Here is a 19,298-nt window from a genome sequence, read left to right on the forward strand (position 1 = left end):
ATCATTTTCATTTATAGCATCTAATGAAATTTTAAGTGTACAAAAATCTTCATAAAACTTGTGAACATCAATGTTGAGATGAAGATCATTTGCAAATATATCAAGGTCCCTCGAAATGGTTTCAAACGTAATACAGGCCTTTCTGAAATTGGGAATTCAAAATGATTCATTTACAAGTTACAGGATAGGTGTGTAATATTATGTGACAGGTAAGGTTAAGTGTGTAGGAAAGAAGGAGGCATATTTGTACAGTTTTTCTATTTACATTTTTTATTCAATCCATTATCAATTTTATTAATATTAAATGACACGGAAATGCAAGACACTGCTTAATAAACATCTCAGAATTTTATATTTGCAGTAATTACATACAGGACTTTCATTTCAAAACTTCACAGTCTCAATAACTTATTATTTAAATTGAATTCAATTTAAACAAAGAACACGTCAATTTAGATACTGAGGGGGAAGTCAGGAGCCAGGCTTAATTGCATTTCAGATTTTAAATGGCACCCCTATAATTTTATACTTAAATATGAAAGGGCATTCAATTGTTTGTATATCCCATTCCTTTATAGGTATTCCTTTTCCTTCACTGGCAGACCTTGCTCTTTTCTGAATAACTTCATTGGATAATTCAAGCTTTTTTCTACTTGTTCAATTTGTTTACGCTTTATCAAATGTTATGGTTATCTAGCGTCTGAGAAGATCAAAGTGATAATGCTAGCGAGATGAATTCAGGGCCCAGGACCAAAACTTTAAGCTTGTTCTTTTCTATATATATATATATATATATATATATATATATATATATATATATATATATATATATATGTCCGATCAATTTTATCCTCCAAAAGAAATAATACATCGTCAATAAATTAGTTATATTAAACTTTAAAGAGCTTTTCACAGTATTCTTAAATTAATGTTGTGGAGCAGTTCTTAACATTCAAATGTTCAAATGTTGCCCCAATGTGCTCCATATGGCATTATCGACTACGACCATTCATTAAAAGCAAGAAGTAAATATCAAATATTTACAATTATTTTCGAAAACTGAATTTCTTAGACGCTAATATAACATCATGCAACTCTTCTCTGAAACATTCATGATGTCAGAATATCCTTAAGAAGTTGGAAAAAAAAACTTTCTAATCTCAACACAAATGCATCCACCGAGTTCAAAACCATAAATTAAATGGAAGGATAATAGCAGCCAGTAAATTCAATCTGTTCTAATGGTCCCCTTCGCCCCTACTATTATGTGACAGGTGTTGGCGACACTGAAATCATCTTTATTCTCTGCATCAAATTACAGGACATTTAGGAAATATGGCGGTGTTCATTCACGCAGGACAGATTTGGTATAGAAGTAAGAATATATAATTAGGGCGGGTTGTGTAGTCATACAACTCCGAAACTGATCACATTCGGTTTCTACTATTCCACGGTACACATTGGCTGTGATAAAAGTATGCAGTATTCCTTTACAGTGGAGGGGGAATGTTCTACCGTGAATCTTTTAATCAGCAATATTCGCAGAAAACTAATAATACTAAAAATAAATAACATCAATGAAGGATGAAACATGAAAGTACAACCCTTATGAATCGCGAACTTGTCTCTCTCTCTCATCACTTCACGGCCATCTGGAAGAAAATTTGTTAAGGATTCAGCAAGCCCTGACATGACCGTGTAACTTCATGGAGGTAGTGCAGCAAACAATTTAATGACCGTCAGTATTGACATACATAGTCCTAAGAAACAATGTCTCACTACTCCAAGAAATATGTGAGCCAGGAAGATGCCCTCACATCGGAGGTGAAATTTGAGGAAGATCCCGTGCCAATATTGTCCGCTGTATTGAAACGTGAACCTGAGGTGAGTGGACCACAATGAATGCACTGCTTTTTCTTCAAGTATTTATCTTATATTTTGATTCTAAGGACATTACCTCTTTACGACAGCACTGGTAGTGCCTTGCACTCTATGATAGAGGTAGAATAAGTATCATCAACATTTACTATTGCAAGTTACGTCATGTTGCAGAGAAGTCTATTGTTGAATTGTTACTTGGTTTCATGTTTCAAGTTTGAAAACGAAATTTCTTGTTACAGTTACTGTTAATGTTGCCAAGCTACACATTTCTGCAGTGTATTTGATAATGTGTTATACTTATGGACTCGATTTTCTTTTGTTTTCTCTGTATTTTTGTCTAAAATTCTCAATTATGGTTTGAAATTATTAATTTCCTTTTAGGCTAGGTGTACGTGCACATATAATCGCAATTGCTTCATAAAGATTTAGGGTGTTAAACCAAAATATATTAACTATGCATACAGCATAGATTACGAAGATAAAGTGTATAGAAATCAATGCTATTGTACGAAAATCTAAACTTTGTCCAAATCACAAGAATTAAATTAATATTCCAGATCGAAATTGATAGGAAAATAAAAGCATGTTGTAAACTAGGGTGTATCCGTGTAGTGGGTGATTCAGTAACAGATTGTAAGAATTGAACAGCAAATAGAGGATGCCCTACTGAACTTTTTGGCATATTATGGAAGTTGAGGTCTGTGAACCCAGATTAAGGCGATCATGTCAGTTTCCCTTTGAATATCAAGGTCGGCATTGCAGATTGCAAGATCATCTCATTGGGCCATATCGCCTACCTGAGCGTCTGAATGGCCACTTAAAGGGAGAGAATGGTATTTTTTTTTACTTTTTTTCCATTTGGTGTAAATATTAACAATTTAAATTTTGAAAATATATATATATATATATATATATATATTTGGGGGCCCAGATTTGAAAAAAATATATATATACCTATTGCAGAATTTTACTAAAACCGATATATCTAAACCATTTCTAAAGATAGATTCAAACAGTTTTTTGCAATGTGCTTATAAAAGCATGCTCTACAAACTGTCTGTAACAGAATTTTGATATTAGCCCCTACGTTTGTAAAATGAACAATAAAAATTTAATAACACTTTTTTATTTATTATTTGCTAACAAACGGACATATTTTTTAAAATGAAATCAATTAACAAAATTCTTTTACAGAGAAAAGTTTACTAACAGTCTACAGAATGTGTTCGAAATTTCATGCATGTATCTTTAATAATTCAGAAATTATATCCATTTTTGTCTGGTAATGTAGCAAAAAAATGAAGTTACCGAAAATAACGGTAAAAGGGAGCGTGTGATTTAAAAATCCATAGAGCGCAGGAAGTTTAAAAATGGCGTCTCTACATACGGTAAGGGCACAAATACCCACGAAATGTTATACACTGTACTCCACACATATCACAGAGTATTTTAAAGGCTTTTTTTAAATTCAATGTATCGGAAATAACGATCAAAGGGAGCGTGTGATTTAAAAATCCATAACGCACGAAGTTTAAAAATGGCGTCTCAACTTCCGCTAAGGGTACAAATACTCACAAAATGTTATGCAATCTATTCCATGCATATCATAGAGTATTCCATATATATATATTTTTTTAAATTACTGATTCACCAAAAAATATCGTCCTCTCCCCTTAAGTGACCATTTACTTGCGGTTTGTGTAAAGAATTTTGCTGAGTAGTTCAATGGAACAAAATCGGGCAGTCGTGGTTTTTCCACAGTTTCCCCTCATACACAACGGGTGTTTTGCCATCGAGAACAGTCAAGCAAAAAATATTATGTGCTGACTAGGGAATACTCCAGAGTCTTATTGTTTCTTTTACTAAAATACGCAAATATTGTTGCTAATCTAACACAGTGTTGAAGATATGCTAAATATAATGCACAGTAGTATATTATATGCAAAAAATGGCCGAAATATTAAACAAGTGTGGAGAGTTAATTTTGCATATTCATCATCAGATACATTATTCATCATAATGTGAAGCACATACGTTTGTTGTGTTCAGCCTGTGACATACAGACACATAGAGAGCAACTTGTAAAGTTAGAGTTGTCTTGGAACACTCTGTATTAAATTGCCCATTTAATACTTCTCTTTGTACTGCAGGAACGGGATTTTTCGGATCAGCATGTGACTGGTATGAAGGAGGAATATGAGGACCAGAGCCAAGATCTCATAACTGAGATAAAATGTGAGGAAGATCCGGTGCCAATTTCGTTGCCTGTGGTCAAACATGAACCTGAGGTGAGAGCAGCACAAAGAATTCACTGTGTGTTCTTCCAATGTTTTGATTGTAATGTACGTTGTCTGTGACGTGGCAATAAAATCACGTATATACAGGGTGATTCACAGAGGTTGTGCATTACTCTAGGATTAGATATCTGGAATCATTCTGATGAAAAAAGTCCAGGAGAACCTACACCCTATCAATCGAAGTCCTCTCCCATTGAGTCTCCTATATACAGGGTGTTTCAAAAATACGGGGCATAATTTCAGATATGTATTTCCCACATGTAGACAATCAAAATAGTTCATTACAACATGTGTCCGGAAATGCTTTATTTCCGAGTTATGGCCTTCACAATATTGAAATTCACCGGAACGTTTTTCTTTCTGCAAGTCGTTGCCGTCAAAGGAGACATTAAGAGGGCACTCTGACAGTTCATTCCGAGGCGAAGGTTACATTCAGTGTTGTGTAGGCTTTAGACTGTGCGACATGTATTCAAATCAAGAGCTGGCAGAGATACACTTCATGTACGGTAAGGCGGACGGCAATGCTGCGCTGGCTCGTCGTTTGTACCAGGAGAGGTACCCACAGCGACAATGTCCAGATCGGAAGACATTTGTACGTCTCCATTACCGTCTGTGCGAGTATGGAAAATTTAACTCTCCTGGTTTGGGAAGGGGAAGACCAAGATCTACAACTCCTGAAGTACAGGAGGAGATTCTGGAGGCTGTGAAGATGACTCCTTCTATCAGCACACAAAGGGTAGCGTTGCAAGTCAATGTTCCTCATACGACTGTCTGGAGACTGTTGAAGGAGTATCAATTGTATCCTTATCATTTGCAACGTGTACAGGTTCTGTCACCAGCAGATTACCCTGCACGAGTTAGGTTCTGTCAGTGGTTCTTGCAGCAGTGTGGTGTAAATCCGAACTTTCCTGCCTTAGTATTATTTGCAGATGAAGCACAGTTCACACGAGATGACATAACAAATTTCCACAATCAGCATGTATGGGCGTATGAAAATCCACGTGCAACTGTTCCATCTCATCACCAGGTGCGGTTCTCCCTCAACATGTGGGCCGGTATCATTGGTGATCGATTAGTTGGACCCCATGTACTTGTAAACAGATTTACGGGGCAGGCGTACACAAACTTCCTGGAAAACACCATACCTCATGTTTTAGAAGACACTCCACTGATCAATCGTCAACACATTCACTTCTTGCATGATGGCGCTCCTGCACACTTCAGTCGTATGGCTCGCCGGTACTTGGATCGAAGGTTTCCTGATCGATGGATAGGTAGAAGTGGCCCAATTGCTTGGCCTCCACGCTCACCTGATCTGAACCCTCTCGATTTCTACTTGTGGGGCCATTTGAAATCATTGGTTTATTCGTCTCCGGTGCCTGATTTGGAATCCCTTCGGAATCGAATTGTGGCATGTTCTGAGGACATACGCAATACTCCTGGAGTTTGGGTTCGTGTTCACAGGTCAATGAGACATCGATGTGAGGTCTGTATTCAAGCAGGAGGTGGACATTTTGAACATCTTCTGTAATGACAACGACCTGCGGAAAGAAAAATGTTCCGGTGAATTTCAATATTGTGAAGGCCATTACTCGGAAATGAAGCATTTCCGGACACATGTTGTAATGAACTATTTTGATTGTCTACATGTGGGAAATACATGCCTGAAATTATACCCCGTATTTTTTAAACACCCTGTATGTATATGCAAGCTCGCACGCTATTTCCTTATTCAACTGCTCTGAAGATGACCACAACACAGTGGTCGAAACGTCAGCCACTAGCACCAAGACAACGCTGTATAAGCCCAGAAATTTCTCCACACACCATGAACACTGGCCGCGGAAGCCTATACCAATACTTAATCGAGAGTTTTATTATAATTATTATTATTATTAATATTATTATTATTATTAATATTATTATTGTTATTATTATTATTTTATTTTTTATTTTTTTTTTGTGAAACAACTTAAATTTTGCTTTTAATCCAACACAATCTTGAACATATGCTACAATATAAACACAATAGTATATTATATACAGGAATGGCTGAAATATGCACAATCAGCTTTTCGTAGTATTACAGACGTTCATAACATATACAAAAATTGGCTTTTCATGAAAAATTTGCATTTAGATATGAATCCTGACCCTATTCATCATGGGAAGTGGTTACATGTGGATATATAGAGAGCGCTTGTAACGTTAGAAGTCGTCTTCTAACACCCTGTAATAAATTGCTCTTTTAATTCGTCTCTTTGTACTGCAGGAACAGAATTTCTTGGATCATCACGTGACTGGGATAAAGGAGGAATATGTGAACCAGAGCTCTGATCTCATATCAGAGGTGAAATCTGAGGTAGATCCGGTGCCTATTTCGTTCCCTTTGGTGAAACGTGAACCAGAGGTGAGTGGAGCACAAGGAATGCACTGCAAAGGGGACAAGTGCGTATGGGCCTGTGAGCAGTAAGGGCCCGTTAGATTAAGTGAGTCTGATTACTTACTTACTTACTTACTGACTTATTGGCTTTACGTTTAACCAAAGGTCTCGAACCAAAGGATTCGATACCCGGCCCCGCAACAATTTTTCTCTCGAAATTATTCACAGCGTAGGTGTACGAGCAGCAGAAAAGAAAATGACGGACACGCATGTAGGGTAGCCAGATGAGTAAAATTAGAATTTAAATTATTTAAATAAAATTAAAATTATATTTATGTTTATGAAAGATAATGTTTCGCTCATTAAATACTTAGCAACAATGTGATGATATTGTATGATTTTTCAATTTCCTAAATAACAAATTAAAAAAAAAAAAGGCATAATTATCACAAATTATTGCACTGGAATAATTCTCAGTAATAAAAGTTTTCATTTCTATCATAAACTTTAAATAAAGCTACATAGATTGTGTCAGTTCAGTTTGTGAATAATATGTATTTTATTTCTCTTCTTTAAATGTTTTTATGTACCATGTCCCTTTTCACCATTTATTGCCTTTTATGTTGAGTAAGAAATAATTAATATAAAAACTTTTTTTTTTTTAATATATTAATGCATATACATTTATCTGCTTTATTTGTATTCTGTAGCAATTATTCTGTCCTAAAACCCACAAAATTCTCTTCCTGCTTGGAAAAAAACACCTTTAGAGTGCCGCAGGATTTTAAATTATACACGTTTATTGTGCCACATATTGGAAAAGGGTGGAAAACGCTGTTCTATAAGAAAAAAATTATCCCGTGAAAAATATGCTCCAAGAATTGGCTTCTTTTAGCTAATACTCTGGTTGGTCTAATAAGACTTAAATGGAGTTCTGTGGAATCTAAACTTGATGTGCTTTTGTTAATGTAAATAGTGCTATCTTTTTGTTTTATTTGCTCTGTATTTTCTAGGAAGAGCAAAGAGACATGGGCACTGTGATTGAGGAGCCAAAGATGGCAGTAACGGCAGAGGACAACGAGGTTTTCGCCGAAAGGTGAGTGTGGTGTGCGAGTCTTCACACAGAGAGTTCATTGCGTTTGAAGTTTCTGTTTTCTTGACTGTCTAGAATCATTTTCAGAAGAACTGTCTGTGTGAGTCATCCAGCAATAATAAGTAATCACTAGGGAAAGGGATTTGGAGTATTATAAAAAATGGTGAAACGTAGTATAAATATTCGTAGATCAGTGACTATCAAGCGATTGCGTCACAGAGCATGGACGAGTACAGTGCACTTCATATAAACTTACACGCAACGTTCTGTAAACGTATTTCAGGATAAACATATGGAATAGTTTAATGACATATAGTGGCCTACATACATAATCTGTATTTCACTTTGAACTACAAGTGTTTTTCTTGGCAACGCACAAGACACCAATAAACAACATTACAAATATACATACCGGTAATTAAATATCAATCTCTGCGTCCTCGCGTGTCAGGGGAAATATTGATGGCTGACAGTTGTCTTCTGTATGGAACTCGACTCTGAATATTTGTGTTTTTCTGTCAGGAGCGTGCTAAATTAAAACCTTTATTTACAATATCATGAAATATGATAATATGTATACAACGTACACTACAGTATTTAGAATATATATATAATACTACAATATTTATAACATAGCCTAATAGAGTATCATTAAATGTTGAACAAAATGTAGAGCCAAACGAAATTGTATTTTCAATTAATGCTATGTTTTGTTGATGAAACAATTATTCCTGCTGTGCCTTGTTATAATAAATTGTAAATATCATTTTCAAATTTTCTAAACACAACTTTGCTTTTTTGCAAGGAAGGAAATTTTTTAACATGGAAAAACTCCGCTCTACATCTGCAGAGACAATTGTAGAGTACTTGAAACAAAATACGTCAATTAAATTCACATGTTGAATGACGTCATTGGGACACGTGTTTGTTAGTGCATCTGAAATCCGACTGAGAATACTGTACCTATCATTTTTAATCAAAACTCTGTTCATTTTTTCACCAACACGTTTTCCTACTCCACCTTCTACTGTACTCAGTTTATTTACAATAGTACTCATAATATTTATTTGCTCAACTAGTTCTACTCCTGACTGTACTAATCGAATAATGACATCCAGTAAATATAAAAAATTTGACTTAATATCCATGATTTCTTTTTTGATTATTCTATCATTTAGCAGTTCCTGGCATATTTGAATCACAGTCGAAAGACTGGACCACTTTCTTCACAGATTGGAGGTGATGTGCGTAATAATAATTATTGCAAGCTTCTAACCATGACCCCCATCTCTTAAGAAATGGACATGGGGGAAGCGACAATTTAGGGAATTGTTTCCTGAATTTTGATACTCGATCTTAGCTTTTACAAATATAGTCTTTCAATTTTGTATTATTAGTTGGTTTCATTTTCGTCATTGTACATGCACTTCACTACGCTGAACTGCAAACCTGCATGTTGAAGTTCTTATGCGACAACTGTCCCGTTCACCTGTTGTTGACGTGCAGAGATCTGTGAATATGTCATGAAGGGGAGGACTTGGTATAAAGGGTTGTAAACAAATGACTGTGTAGATGCCAATACTAGCTTTTACTACTCCAAATTCCGTTCCCTAGTCATCACATTCACATCCACTTCCTTGGTATCTGGTGTCCTTAAGTACTGTTCAAACGTTTCTTCATGTTGTCCACTAGAAGAGCGTGGATTTTCAGGAAAATTATGTAGATGAAAATGCAAGAAGTGGGCCTTCACACTCAAATTACAGCCCAGGGAAATATTGAACTACTATTTTGAGTCCATTCCAAGTGTTTTTCTTTGCTCATCACCTTTACGGTCACTGTGTAACATTAATTTCCCTATTTTATTTAATTTTTCATTTTTTCATTTCTCTGTTCGTTCATGCATTCTGGTGTGGTTAAGGCATCAGTCTTTCACTTCCAGACCACCAAAATTACAACTACAGTAATACATACAAGGGTTCATGAGAGGTTGGATTTCTTTCTGTCGTTAACTCTGTTGCTCTCCAATATTTCTCAGACTTTCTGAGTTTAGAGCAGTGCTGCTACGAAATCAGCATAGCAAATTATGATTCTGAGGTTATGGTTATGGGATATCCGCGAGATTCTGTGTAAAAGACTGCATACAGGCTATTCCATATGAAATCGATCAGTAAAAAACCTCGCATTTTTTTATACTCTAATTTTTTCCCTACATATATAAGGTGATGAGAGGAGTGCATTTTCAAAAATATACTATCGAAAGTCAAACGGTTTTCGTATTATTAAGCGACAAATTTAGCCTTTTTATAAAAACAAGCCTCTTTCAGCGCTCAGAACTCTGGAACCATTTACTGCAGAACATTGAACTAGAGCTTATTTTGAAGCTGACATTTGGTAGTTATGATAAGAAGTAATCCTTGTTTTTATTGTACACAGAGAGACGGATAATCTGATTTTACTTGTTTTCAGGCTTTTTGGCCATTTGTAAATATGTAAAAAAATATTGAGAAGAAACCTTGGATTATTAAGAGGGATTCGGCATTGTTTGCTTAGTGGTACGGCAATAAGTTTCGAGGGTATTAAATAAATTATTTTCACACGCATAGACTTGAACTGCGCAGTTCCACTTGCACTGGCCGACAGCTGAAGATAAGCGAGCGTTAGGCGTCATTTTACTCCTGTGTTTATGAAAACCTGTGATAAAGCTAGCCCAGCCATGACTGCTAGACGACACATCACGTGTTTGTCTCCTGGCCTTGCTTCTCTCGGCTAGCTTCCGTCTCACAGTCAGCTGGTTACTTCACCCATGTACTATTATTTTCTTTATTTGATATTTTCAGTACTTTCTTATCAACATACCATCAGTAAAAAAATATGTGTTTATTTCTACTTTCAATGCGGAATCTAAGTATATATTTTTAAAATAATTTTTCCTAGCCAAAGGTGTCTTAATGAGGAACAATCTAAATTTCTCCGTTTCCATAAAAAGTAAGAAAATCTGTTTATATGTCAATATAAACTTTAATTTCTCAGCATCAATATAAACCATGATTTTAATCATTGGGTGAAAGGGTTTCGGAGCTACAACAGTTTAAATTTGCTAATTTTATGAAAATACGATAAATTTAAATATTTTTAGTTTAAACACTATGAAGTTCTGATACCTCAAAATTTGCACAAAGCATTGTATCACAGTTCTCTACGTACAAAAAAAGTTTCATTGTATTTAGAAATTGTAAAGTCAATTTTCTCTATATTCCTTTCGATTTGAGATGGAATAGCTCATATAACTGTTTGACTACTTGGCGATCACACAGGGATGTAGAACGTGTTGCTGATAGTGAGGTATTATAGTTGTAGAGAAAATCACAATCATATAAATGAACCAATTCATGTTATTAGTGCGTGAAATACATCAAGCACAATAGTCAGCAGTAAATTAAGGGGAGAGGATGGTATTTTTTTTTTTTTTTGTAAAATATTAATTTCTTATATGTAGAGAGCTCATAGCTGTGGCAACTCAACCAAATAAAAGTATTTTGAAAAAAAAAAATACCAGGGGTTCAAAATTTGGAATAATAAAAAAAAACCCAATGCGGGATTGTACTAAAACCGATATATCTAAACCGTTTTTAAAGATAGATTCAAACGGTTTTTTGTAATGTATTTGCAAAAGCATGTTCTACAAACTCTCTGTAACAGAATTTTGATATTAATCCCTACGTTTGTAAAAGAAAAAATTAAAATTTAATAACAGTTTTCTGATTTCCTTTCTTGCAAACAAACGGACGTATTTTTTATATGAAATCAATTAACAAAATTCTGGTACAGGGAAAAGTTTCGTAACAGTCTAAAGAATGTGTGTTCTAAATTTCATGCATGTATCTTTAATAGTTCAGAAATTATATCCATTTTTGTTGGCAATGTAGCAAAAGAATTAAGTTACTGGACACCAATAAAAGCGGGCATGTGATTTAAAAATTCATAGCGCAGGAAGTATAAAAATGACGTCTCAACATCCGATAAGGGCAGAAATACCCACAAAATGCTATGCAATGCATTCCACACATATCAAAGGGTATTTTAAAGAATTTTTTTTTTTTTTTTTTGAAAATTTAATTTACCGGAAACAACAATAAAAGTAAGCGAGTGACTTAAAAATCCATAACGCGGGAAGTTTAAAAATGGCGACTCAACATCCGATAAGGGCACAAATACACACAAACTGTTATGCTATGCGTTCCTCTCATATCACAGATTATTTTAAAGAATTTGTTTTGAAAATTTACTCATTTTTCAGCACAAAATACCATCCTCTCCCCTTAAGTGTAATTAATTTATATAACAACTTGTACAAAAGAAAACGAAATAAGGCATAAACATTATTTATAAATGCCTATATTCTTTTAAAATTGTAATTGAAATTGTTGCAGAACTTTTAAAGCATTGTTATTAATTTAACGTTCGCAAGACAACAAATATAAAGTTTGAGATAATACCATTACCATTACAGATTTTCTTATGATTACGCTACTATGAAATGAAATCAGTAATGTTCCCGTACAAATTTTTCTAATTTTGAAGTGACAGCATTAGCAAACTATATACATCTACATATCAGAAGAATAAGAGATAGAAAACGTTATAGCAGATTTGCAATCCCGAATTTCGAAACAATCTCATAAAATAGCACGATTGTCGAAAAATAGTAAAGCAAACGCAGGTGGCTTTGAACTGAGAGATTTATTAAAAATAAAAGCTAAGAGTTGACTAACGTGGTGTAATCCTTATAAAATTTCTTGTACAGGTGAAGTCCAAATTGTTGAGACATTTTGATACTTCCATCTTTACTCTATCTCTAATCGCAATATATCTCCATTAAATAGACTTGTTTTCATTTTAATATTGAATAATGGAAAGTAGGCCTATATTTGTTGCGACTAATTTATAGACATACTATATTTACTTCAGGATTGCAGCTACCAATCTGAGGACTGTATCATCAGAATTGGACAGACTTGCTCTTGAAGAGAACGAGATTGTGCGAGAGATTCCCAGGAATTCCAGTTCCTTGGGAAAACCTCGTGAAGATGAGAAACAATTGGAATTAGAATCCTCTAAAATATGTTCAACTGCGGGAAAACTGAACAGTCATTTATCGAATGACTTAGGCAAGGAAACTTTCAAATGCGATGTTTGTGCGAAGTGTTTTTCAAACTCTCATAACCTAAAAACTCATAAACGCCAACACACTGAGGAGAATCGTTTCAGATGTGATGTTTGTGGCAAGTTTTATGCACAGTCGCGTTACCTAAAAGCACATAAACGCGTGCACACTGCCTCGAAATCTTTCAAATGTGAAGTTTGTGGTAAGTGTTTCTCTATTTTGCGTTACTTGAAAGCTCATAAACGCACGCACACCTACGAAAAACCTTACAAGTGTGATGTGTGTGGTAATTCTTTCTCGCGTTTGAGTTCCCTGAGAAAGCATGCATGTTTGCACACAGGCGAGAAACCTTTCAAATGTGATGTTTGTAGGAAGTGTTTCGGTCGCGTAACCTAAAAATCCATGAACGTCTGCACACAGTCGAGAAGCCGTTCATGTGTGATGTTTGTGGTAAGTGTTTCTCGCATTTGAGTTACCTGAGAAAGCATACACGTCTGCACACAGGCGAGAAACTTTTCAAATGTGATGTTTGTGCGAAGTGTTTCTCTTGGTCCAGTACCCTAAAAATCCATGAACGTCTCCACACAGGCGAGAAGCCTTTCAAATGTGATTTTTGTGTTAAAGGTTTCTCGATGTTGACCGAATTAAATAGCCATCTACGCAGGCACACAGGCGAGAAGCCTTTCAAATGTGATGATTGTGGTAAAAGTTTCTCGATGTTGACCGAACTAAATAGCCATCTACGCAGGCATACAGGCGAAAAACCTTTCAAATGTGACGTTTGTGGTGAGTTTTTCAGGTATTTGTCTAACGTAAGAAGCCATAAACGGATACACACAGGCGAGAAACGTTTCAAATGTGACTTTTGTTGTAAGGATTTCACAACATCGGGTATCTTAAAAACACATCTGCGCCAACACACAGGCGAGACACCTTTCGAATGTCGTGTTTGTGGTAAATGCTTCTCAGATTCGAGTATCCTAAGAGACCATAAACGGCTGCACACAGGCCAGAATCTTTTCAAATGCGACGTTTGTGGTAAATGTTTCACTCAGTTGGATTTCCTAAGAAACCATGAACGGCAGCATGGAGGCGTCAGACCTTTGATATGCCATATTTATTTAGAATGATTCTCTGTGCTTAGTAGTCATGAATGCCATAAACTCTATCACACAGACTAAGAACCTCAGCGTGACCACCGTCAAATGTTTTTCGCTAAAGGCTGGTTCATAATAAACCGGAAAGGAGAATCGCAACGAAAACGAAAACTGTAAAATTGTTAAAATGTGTACATTTAAATCTGAGCATTCATAATTATTAACGAAAAGCTTGCCGGAGCCCAAGATCGCGAACGGAGAATTGGCCAAGTTTCAACTTTGGCGTTCACGTTTCCGATCACAGCCCACTAGATTCATTCTAATGCCATCTAAAAGCTATTTTGTCGTATATTATGTAGCAAGAAGACCGTGACATAACCTATGCATTATTTTGTTCTGTGCTGTGCATGATGGAGCAAGTTTTATTTGATGAGACTCTAATATTGAGTGTTGAGGAAAATCCTCAAGTTTACGATAAGCGGCGCGCCTCGTATAAAGATGAGAAAATTAAGGAGAATACGTGGCTTTCAATAGCTGCGTCTTTGAACACCGATCGGAAGCGAATCATATTTTATTACTGTATTGGTTGTATTACACACTAAATATTCATGCTTCAATTCAATAACTACTGCTGTGTTCATTTTTGTTCTATTACAAATGTTTCTTCTCTAATTATTTTACGTTATAGTAGACTTAAAATAGGTTGTGATAATAAAGATGCATGGACATATTTATAGTACCGTACCTAATGAAACGTTTCAGTTGAAATTTCGAAGTTGGTTAACCTCTGTTTATGTTGGCTACCTTGTACTCAGGAGAGAACGCCATTGGTCAATTATACACAAATAACACCGGAATGCGTAATATCGCTTTACATATCGTCATTGACATGCATATCGATATGCATAGTCGTCTACGTTCTCGGTTTATTGTGAATAAAAAAATTTCATATTCACGTCCTCTGCTTCTCGTTTTTATTGTCGTTCTCGTTTCCGATTTATTGTGAACCAGCCTTAATAGCTATAGCATTGATGTACTCCAGCCCATTGGTAACAATCCTTTCTAATGCGAGTTTTGTGGTAAATTTTTTTCGCGGGCGGGTATCCTAAAAAGCCCTTAACGCCTACAGGCGAGAATCCTTTCATGTCTGATATCTCTGAAACGTGTTTATTTTGCAAGGCTATTTCAAATATGTTTTCAAACAGTGACTAAAAGATTAGGTAATGCGATGAATGTGGAATGTGTTTTTCCCTGTCCTGTAAGCTAAAAATTTTAGGCCTAGTCCACAATAAACCGGGAACGAAAACTAGTACGAGAATGAAATTAAAGCTGGTTCACAATAAACCGGGAACGAGAAGCAGAGGACGTGAATATGAAATTGTTTGATTTACAATAAACTGAGAACGTAGACGAGTATGCATATCGCCTTTCTGTATTTTAATAACGGTTGTCTGTTAGCGCACTTTAAGAGAAAATAAGGAATCAATGTTTTTGTCACTTGGCCTATTATATACTACTTAAGATCTTCGAGTGATCCTGTTTCACAAGTCTTGTCATGTTAGGCAAGCATCAAACTTGCGATTTTCTTCTTTCGTGTACACGAAATCCGTCCACTGTACTTAAATGTAGCGATGTGACGAATCAATCATTCTTAACTGCATTCACTTCGACATTAAACAGAAGTTACTAGTTTCCTAGTAAGACGTCGTTAAACGTTTCGCACAATATTTCTTTTTTAAGAAACCTATCAACTTCCTATCGCTGTGGTGATAGTTTTCCTTTTATTTTGTGAAGCTTTTTTTTTGATTAATTTATTTCTCGCACATTTTTCAATCCTATAATAGTTAGTTTGAAGATGTTGGGACGTGGAGAATGTTCATGCAGCCGAATTATTACACGTATTACCCCTCGTTTACTTCCACTGATTCCAGAATTAGACGATTAATAAATGTTCTTAATTTTTATATAACCTTATTTTAACAGTTCCCGTATTCTCAAATAAATTATGTTTTGAAAAAATACAATATTGCATACTTTTATTCTGAAGCTTTTATGAAATAAAGACGACAAGTTTCTTTCCAAATCATTTTCCTTTATACCATCTAATGATATTTTAAGGGTACAAAAATCTTCATGAAACTTGTCAACATCAATGTTGAGATGAAGATCATTTACAAATCTTTCAAGGTCCCCCGAAATGAGTGAAGTTTTCAAACACAAAACAGGCCTATTTCTGAAATTGGGAATCCAAATCATACATTTACAAGTTGTAAGCTAGGCGTGTAATATTATGTGATAGGTGTGGTTAAGTGTGCAGCGAAGGAGGCACGTTTATACAGTTTTTCTGTTTACATTGTTTATTCAATCCATTATAAATTTCTTTAATATTAAATTGCAAAGAAATATAAGGCATTGCCTAATAAACATCCCAGAATTTTATATTTGCAGAAATTACATATACGATTTTCTTTTCAAAACTTCACAGTCTCAATAACTAATTATTTAAATTGAATTCAATTTAAACAAAGAAGATGTCAATTTAGATACTGAGGGGGAAGTCACAAACCAGGCTTAATTGCATTTCAGATTTCACCCCCAGCCTCCAGCCACTGGCACTTTGACATTTCAAATGGCACCCCTATAATGATAATAATTTGTTTAAACAAAAGCCGCCCTAAATAAGGGTTCGATAGATCGGCCTACTAATCAATTCATAAAGAGTAATAAGTAAACAATACAATTTTGTGACACTTCGAAAGAAAAAGAAAACACATTAAGATAAGAAAACGTAGGAAATCATTTACAATAAAAATTTTGGTAGGTACAAATGATTACTAATTATAGCTAAGGATGATTTTAACACGTGAGAACCTATGGCATCAATCGTTGCATCAGAAATTTTATATTGTTTAAGTTGATTTAAAGTTTCACGTGGCATCGTGCCACGGGCACCGAACATGAGCCCAAAAACTGTCCAATGTGTTATGTGGTATTGTGCTCCAAGATGCTGACAACAAGGCTCATAGATGACTTGTTTTTCACGACACACCTCTTGTGGCAGTTGCTCATGCATCTCAATACGGATTGTGGGATCAAGAATGACACCCTTATCCTTCTGCCGATCAGTTATGATGATATCAGCCCGTCTAGTAGAGCCATCAGAAGAGACACAACCAACCTCCTCATAAACGTCATAGGAAGCATTCTGACGGATTGAAGCTGCGATGAGAGAACGAACCGTATTGTGTCTGTTGATTCGGAGCAATTCTCCATGATGGCAGAAACCCAAGACGTGAGGAAGCGTTTCTTGCTCGTCGCATCTTCAGCAACGGGTTGAGTCAAGAGTTCTACCAGGGAGAGTATGTACAGGTATTGTATTACAGTTCATCTTAATGGCTTGCGTCCACTGACTGCTCGAAAGTCCCTTTTTGGTTGAGATCTACGAATTACCTTTCTTCCAGTGAGAATAGAAAACAACTCCCAAACCTTTACTTTTCAATTTCCTCCATTGATGAAAAGAATCTTCACGCAATGAAATACTTAAATATGAAAGAGCTTTCAGTTGTTTATACACCCCATTCCTATATACCTTTTCCTTTTCCATCACTGGCAGACCTTGCTCCTTCCGGAATAACTTCATTGGATAATGCATTGCTTTTTTTTACTTTGTCAATTTATGACGTTTTATCAAGTGTTATGGTTATGTAGCGTGTGACTAAGATCAAAGTGATAATGCTAGCGAGATAAATCCAGGGTCCAGGACCGAATATTCATGCTTGTTTATCTATCTATCTATCTATCTATCTATCTATCTATCTATCTATCTATCTATCTATCTATCTATCTATCTATCTATCTATCTATCTATCTATCTATCTATCTATCTATTTATCTATCTATCTATATATATATATATATATATATATATATATATATATATATACACACATACACACACACATACATATATATATGCCCAGAAAAAATACGTCATTAATAAATTCGGGTAATATGATAGAAGACGGGCACTTGGTTGAATCGAGCCCCTACCACGCCGTAGCGGAGAACTGAGATATATGTTCCCAAATTGAAGCAGCAGAAAGCCGCCATTTGTTTGTTAGAAAACGCGCGGGATTTCGAAACAGCTATTTGAAGACGTGTTGTATTGCGTAACCGAAAGCTAAATGTTTATGTTTAGAGGAACAACACTTCCTTTGCGATATACCTTTAATAACGTGTGTCTGCTGTCAGCAGAGTTGCTAGGTTTTCTGCCAGGGAAATCGGGATATCAGAAGCTAACTTAAGACATTAGATTTATCATCACTTTATCTGTAGTCATGTCACGAGAGGTCCGAGATCTCCTGATAAATCCACGAGCGAAGCGAGTGGATTTATCTGGGAAATCTCAGACCTCGAGTGACATTTATTAGGACTATTTCGTGAATAAAATAAAAATTTAAATAATATATCCCTAAAATTCGATCACAAAATGTTAATAATTGTTTATTAACGAATACTTAACCTATTCAGACATTGTGAAATTGAAATACTCGTAGATGAATATCGATTATTGCAATAAAGAAATTCGATGTTATTATTAAGTAATGCCAATTGCGAAAAGCGAAATATTTTTTATTTATTTTATTGGGTTATTTTACGACGCTTTATCAACATCTAGGTTATTTAGCGTCTGAATGATATGAAGGTGATAATGCCGGTGAAATGAGTCCGGGGTCCAGCTCCGAAAGTTACCCAGCATTTGCTCGTATTGGGTTGGGGGAAAACCGCGGAAAGAAAAGCGAAATACAGGTTTAATAATGTTAATTACATGTACTGCACTTTTCTGTTATTATTATAACAAATACATTTTTCATTATTTGCTGAAATCATAATTTAACAGTAACAGTGAGGACAGCTATATACCAATGCTTACGTATTCACAGCGAGACATGTTGCTACATAGTGAAGCCATCTCTGTATAGATAGGCCTAATTAAAACACGAAATTTATTACGCCATACGAAAGGCAGTTTGATCAAAGACATTATTACTATGCAAGGTCTTTGAGTTTGACATGCGGTGATGTTACATAAATTAGAACGTCTATTAATTGTTTAATTTCAATACAAATGTTATAGGCTAGAATTTTATAGGTTACGTTAGGCCTAGCTGTGGAAGCAGGACCAATGTCAGCTGTGCCTTGTTTCGACCGTTATTTACAATGAGTGCTACACGAAAGCATTTTTTATAGCTTGACAAACGCATTCTCGCTGTAGTGTGTAACGGAACTGAAGCTGCATCTACACAGTTCAATATTCCATTCGCGTTGCGTGCAATCTGGGAAGAATATTGAAAGAATCAAATTTAAACGGTACGTTCAATTA

At 35.5% G+C, this 19,298-nt stretch overlaps 1 protein-coding gene across 2 annotated transcripts; it reads left to right on the forward strand.

Annotated features, from left to right (window-relative positions):
• The first annotated feature begins 1,702 nt into the window (after positions 1–1,702).
• Positions 1,703–13,361, forward strand: LOC138693034 (zinc finger protein 813-like). 2 transcript variants are annotated; one of them, XM_069816554.1, is made up of 5 exons: positions 1,703–1,884; positions 4,032–4,169; positions 6,451–6,588; positions 7,575–7,657; positions 12,623–13,361. In XM_069816554.1, exons 1-5 carry the CDS (start codon positions 1,771–1,773, stop codon positions 13,212–13,214), a joined length of 1,065 nt encoding a protein of 354 aa, XP_069672655.1. In that variant the 5' UTR covers positions 1,703–1,770; the 3' UTR covers positions 13,215–13,361. The 2 variants fall into 2 exon arrangements, with proteins under 2 accessions (XP_069672655.1, XP_069672657.1); XM_069816556.1 differs by lacking the exon at positions 6,451–6,588.
• Positions 13,362–19,298: the final 5,937 nt, after the last annotated feature.

This window comes from Periplaneta americana, chromosome 17, assembly GCF_040183065.1.
Source record: "Periplaneta americana isolate PAMFEO1 chromosome 17, P.americana_PAMFEO1_priV1, whole genome shotgun sequence".
Taxonomy (NCBI): Eukaryota; Metazoa; Arthropoda; class Insecta; order Blattodea; family Blattidae; genus Periplaneta; species Periplaneta americana.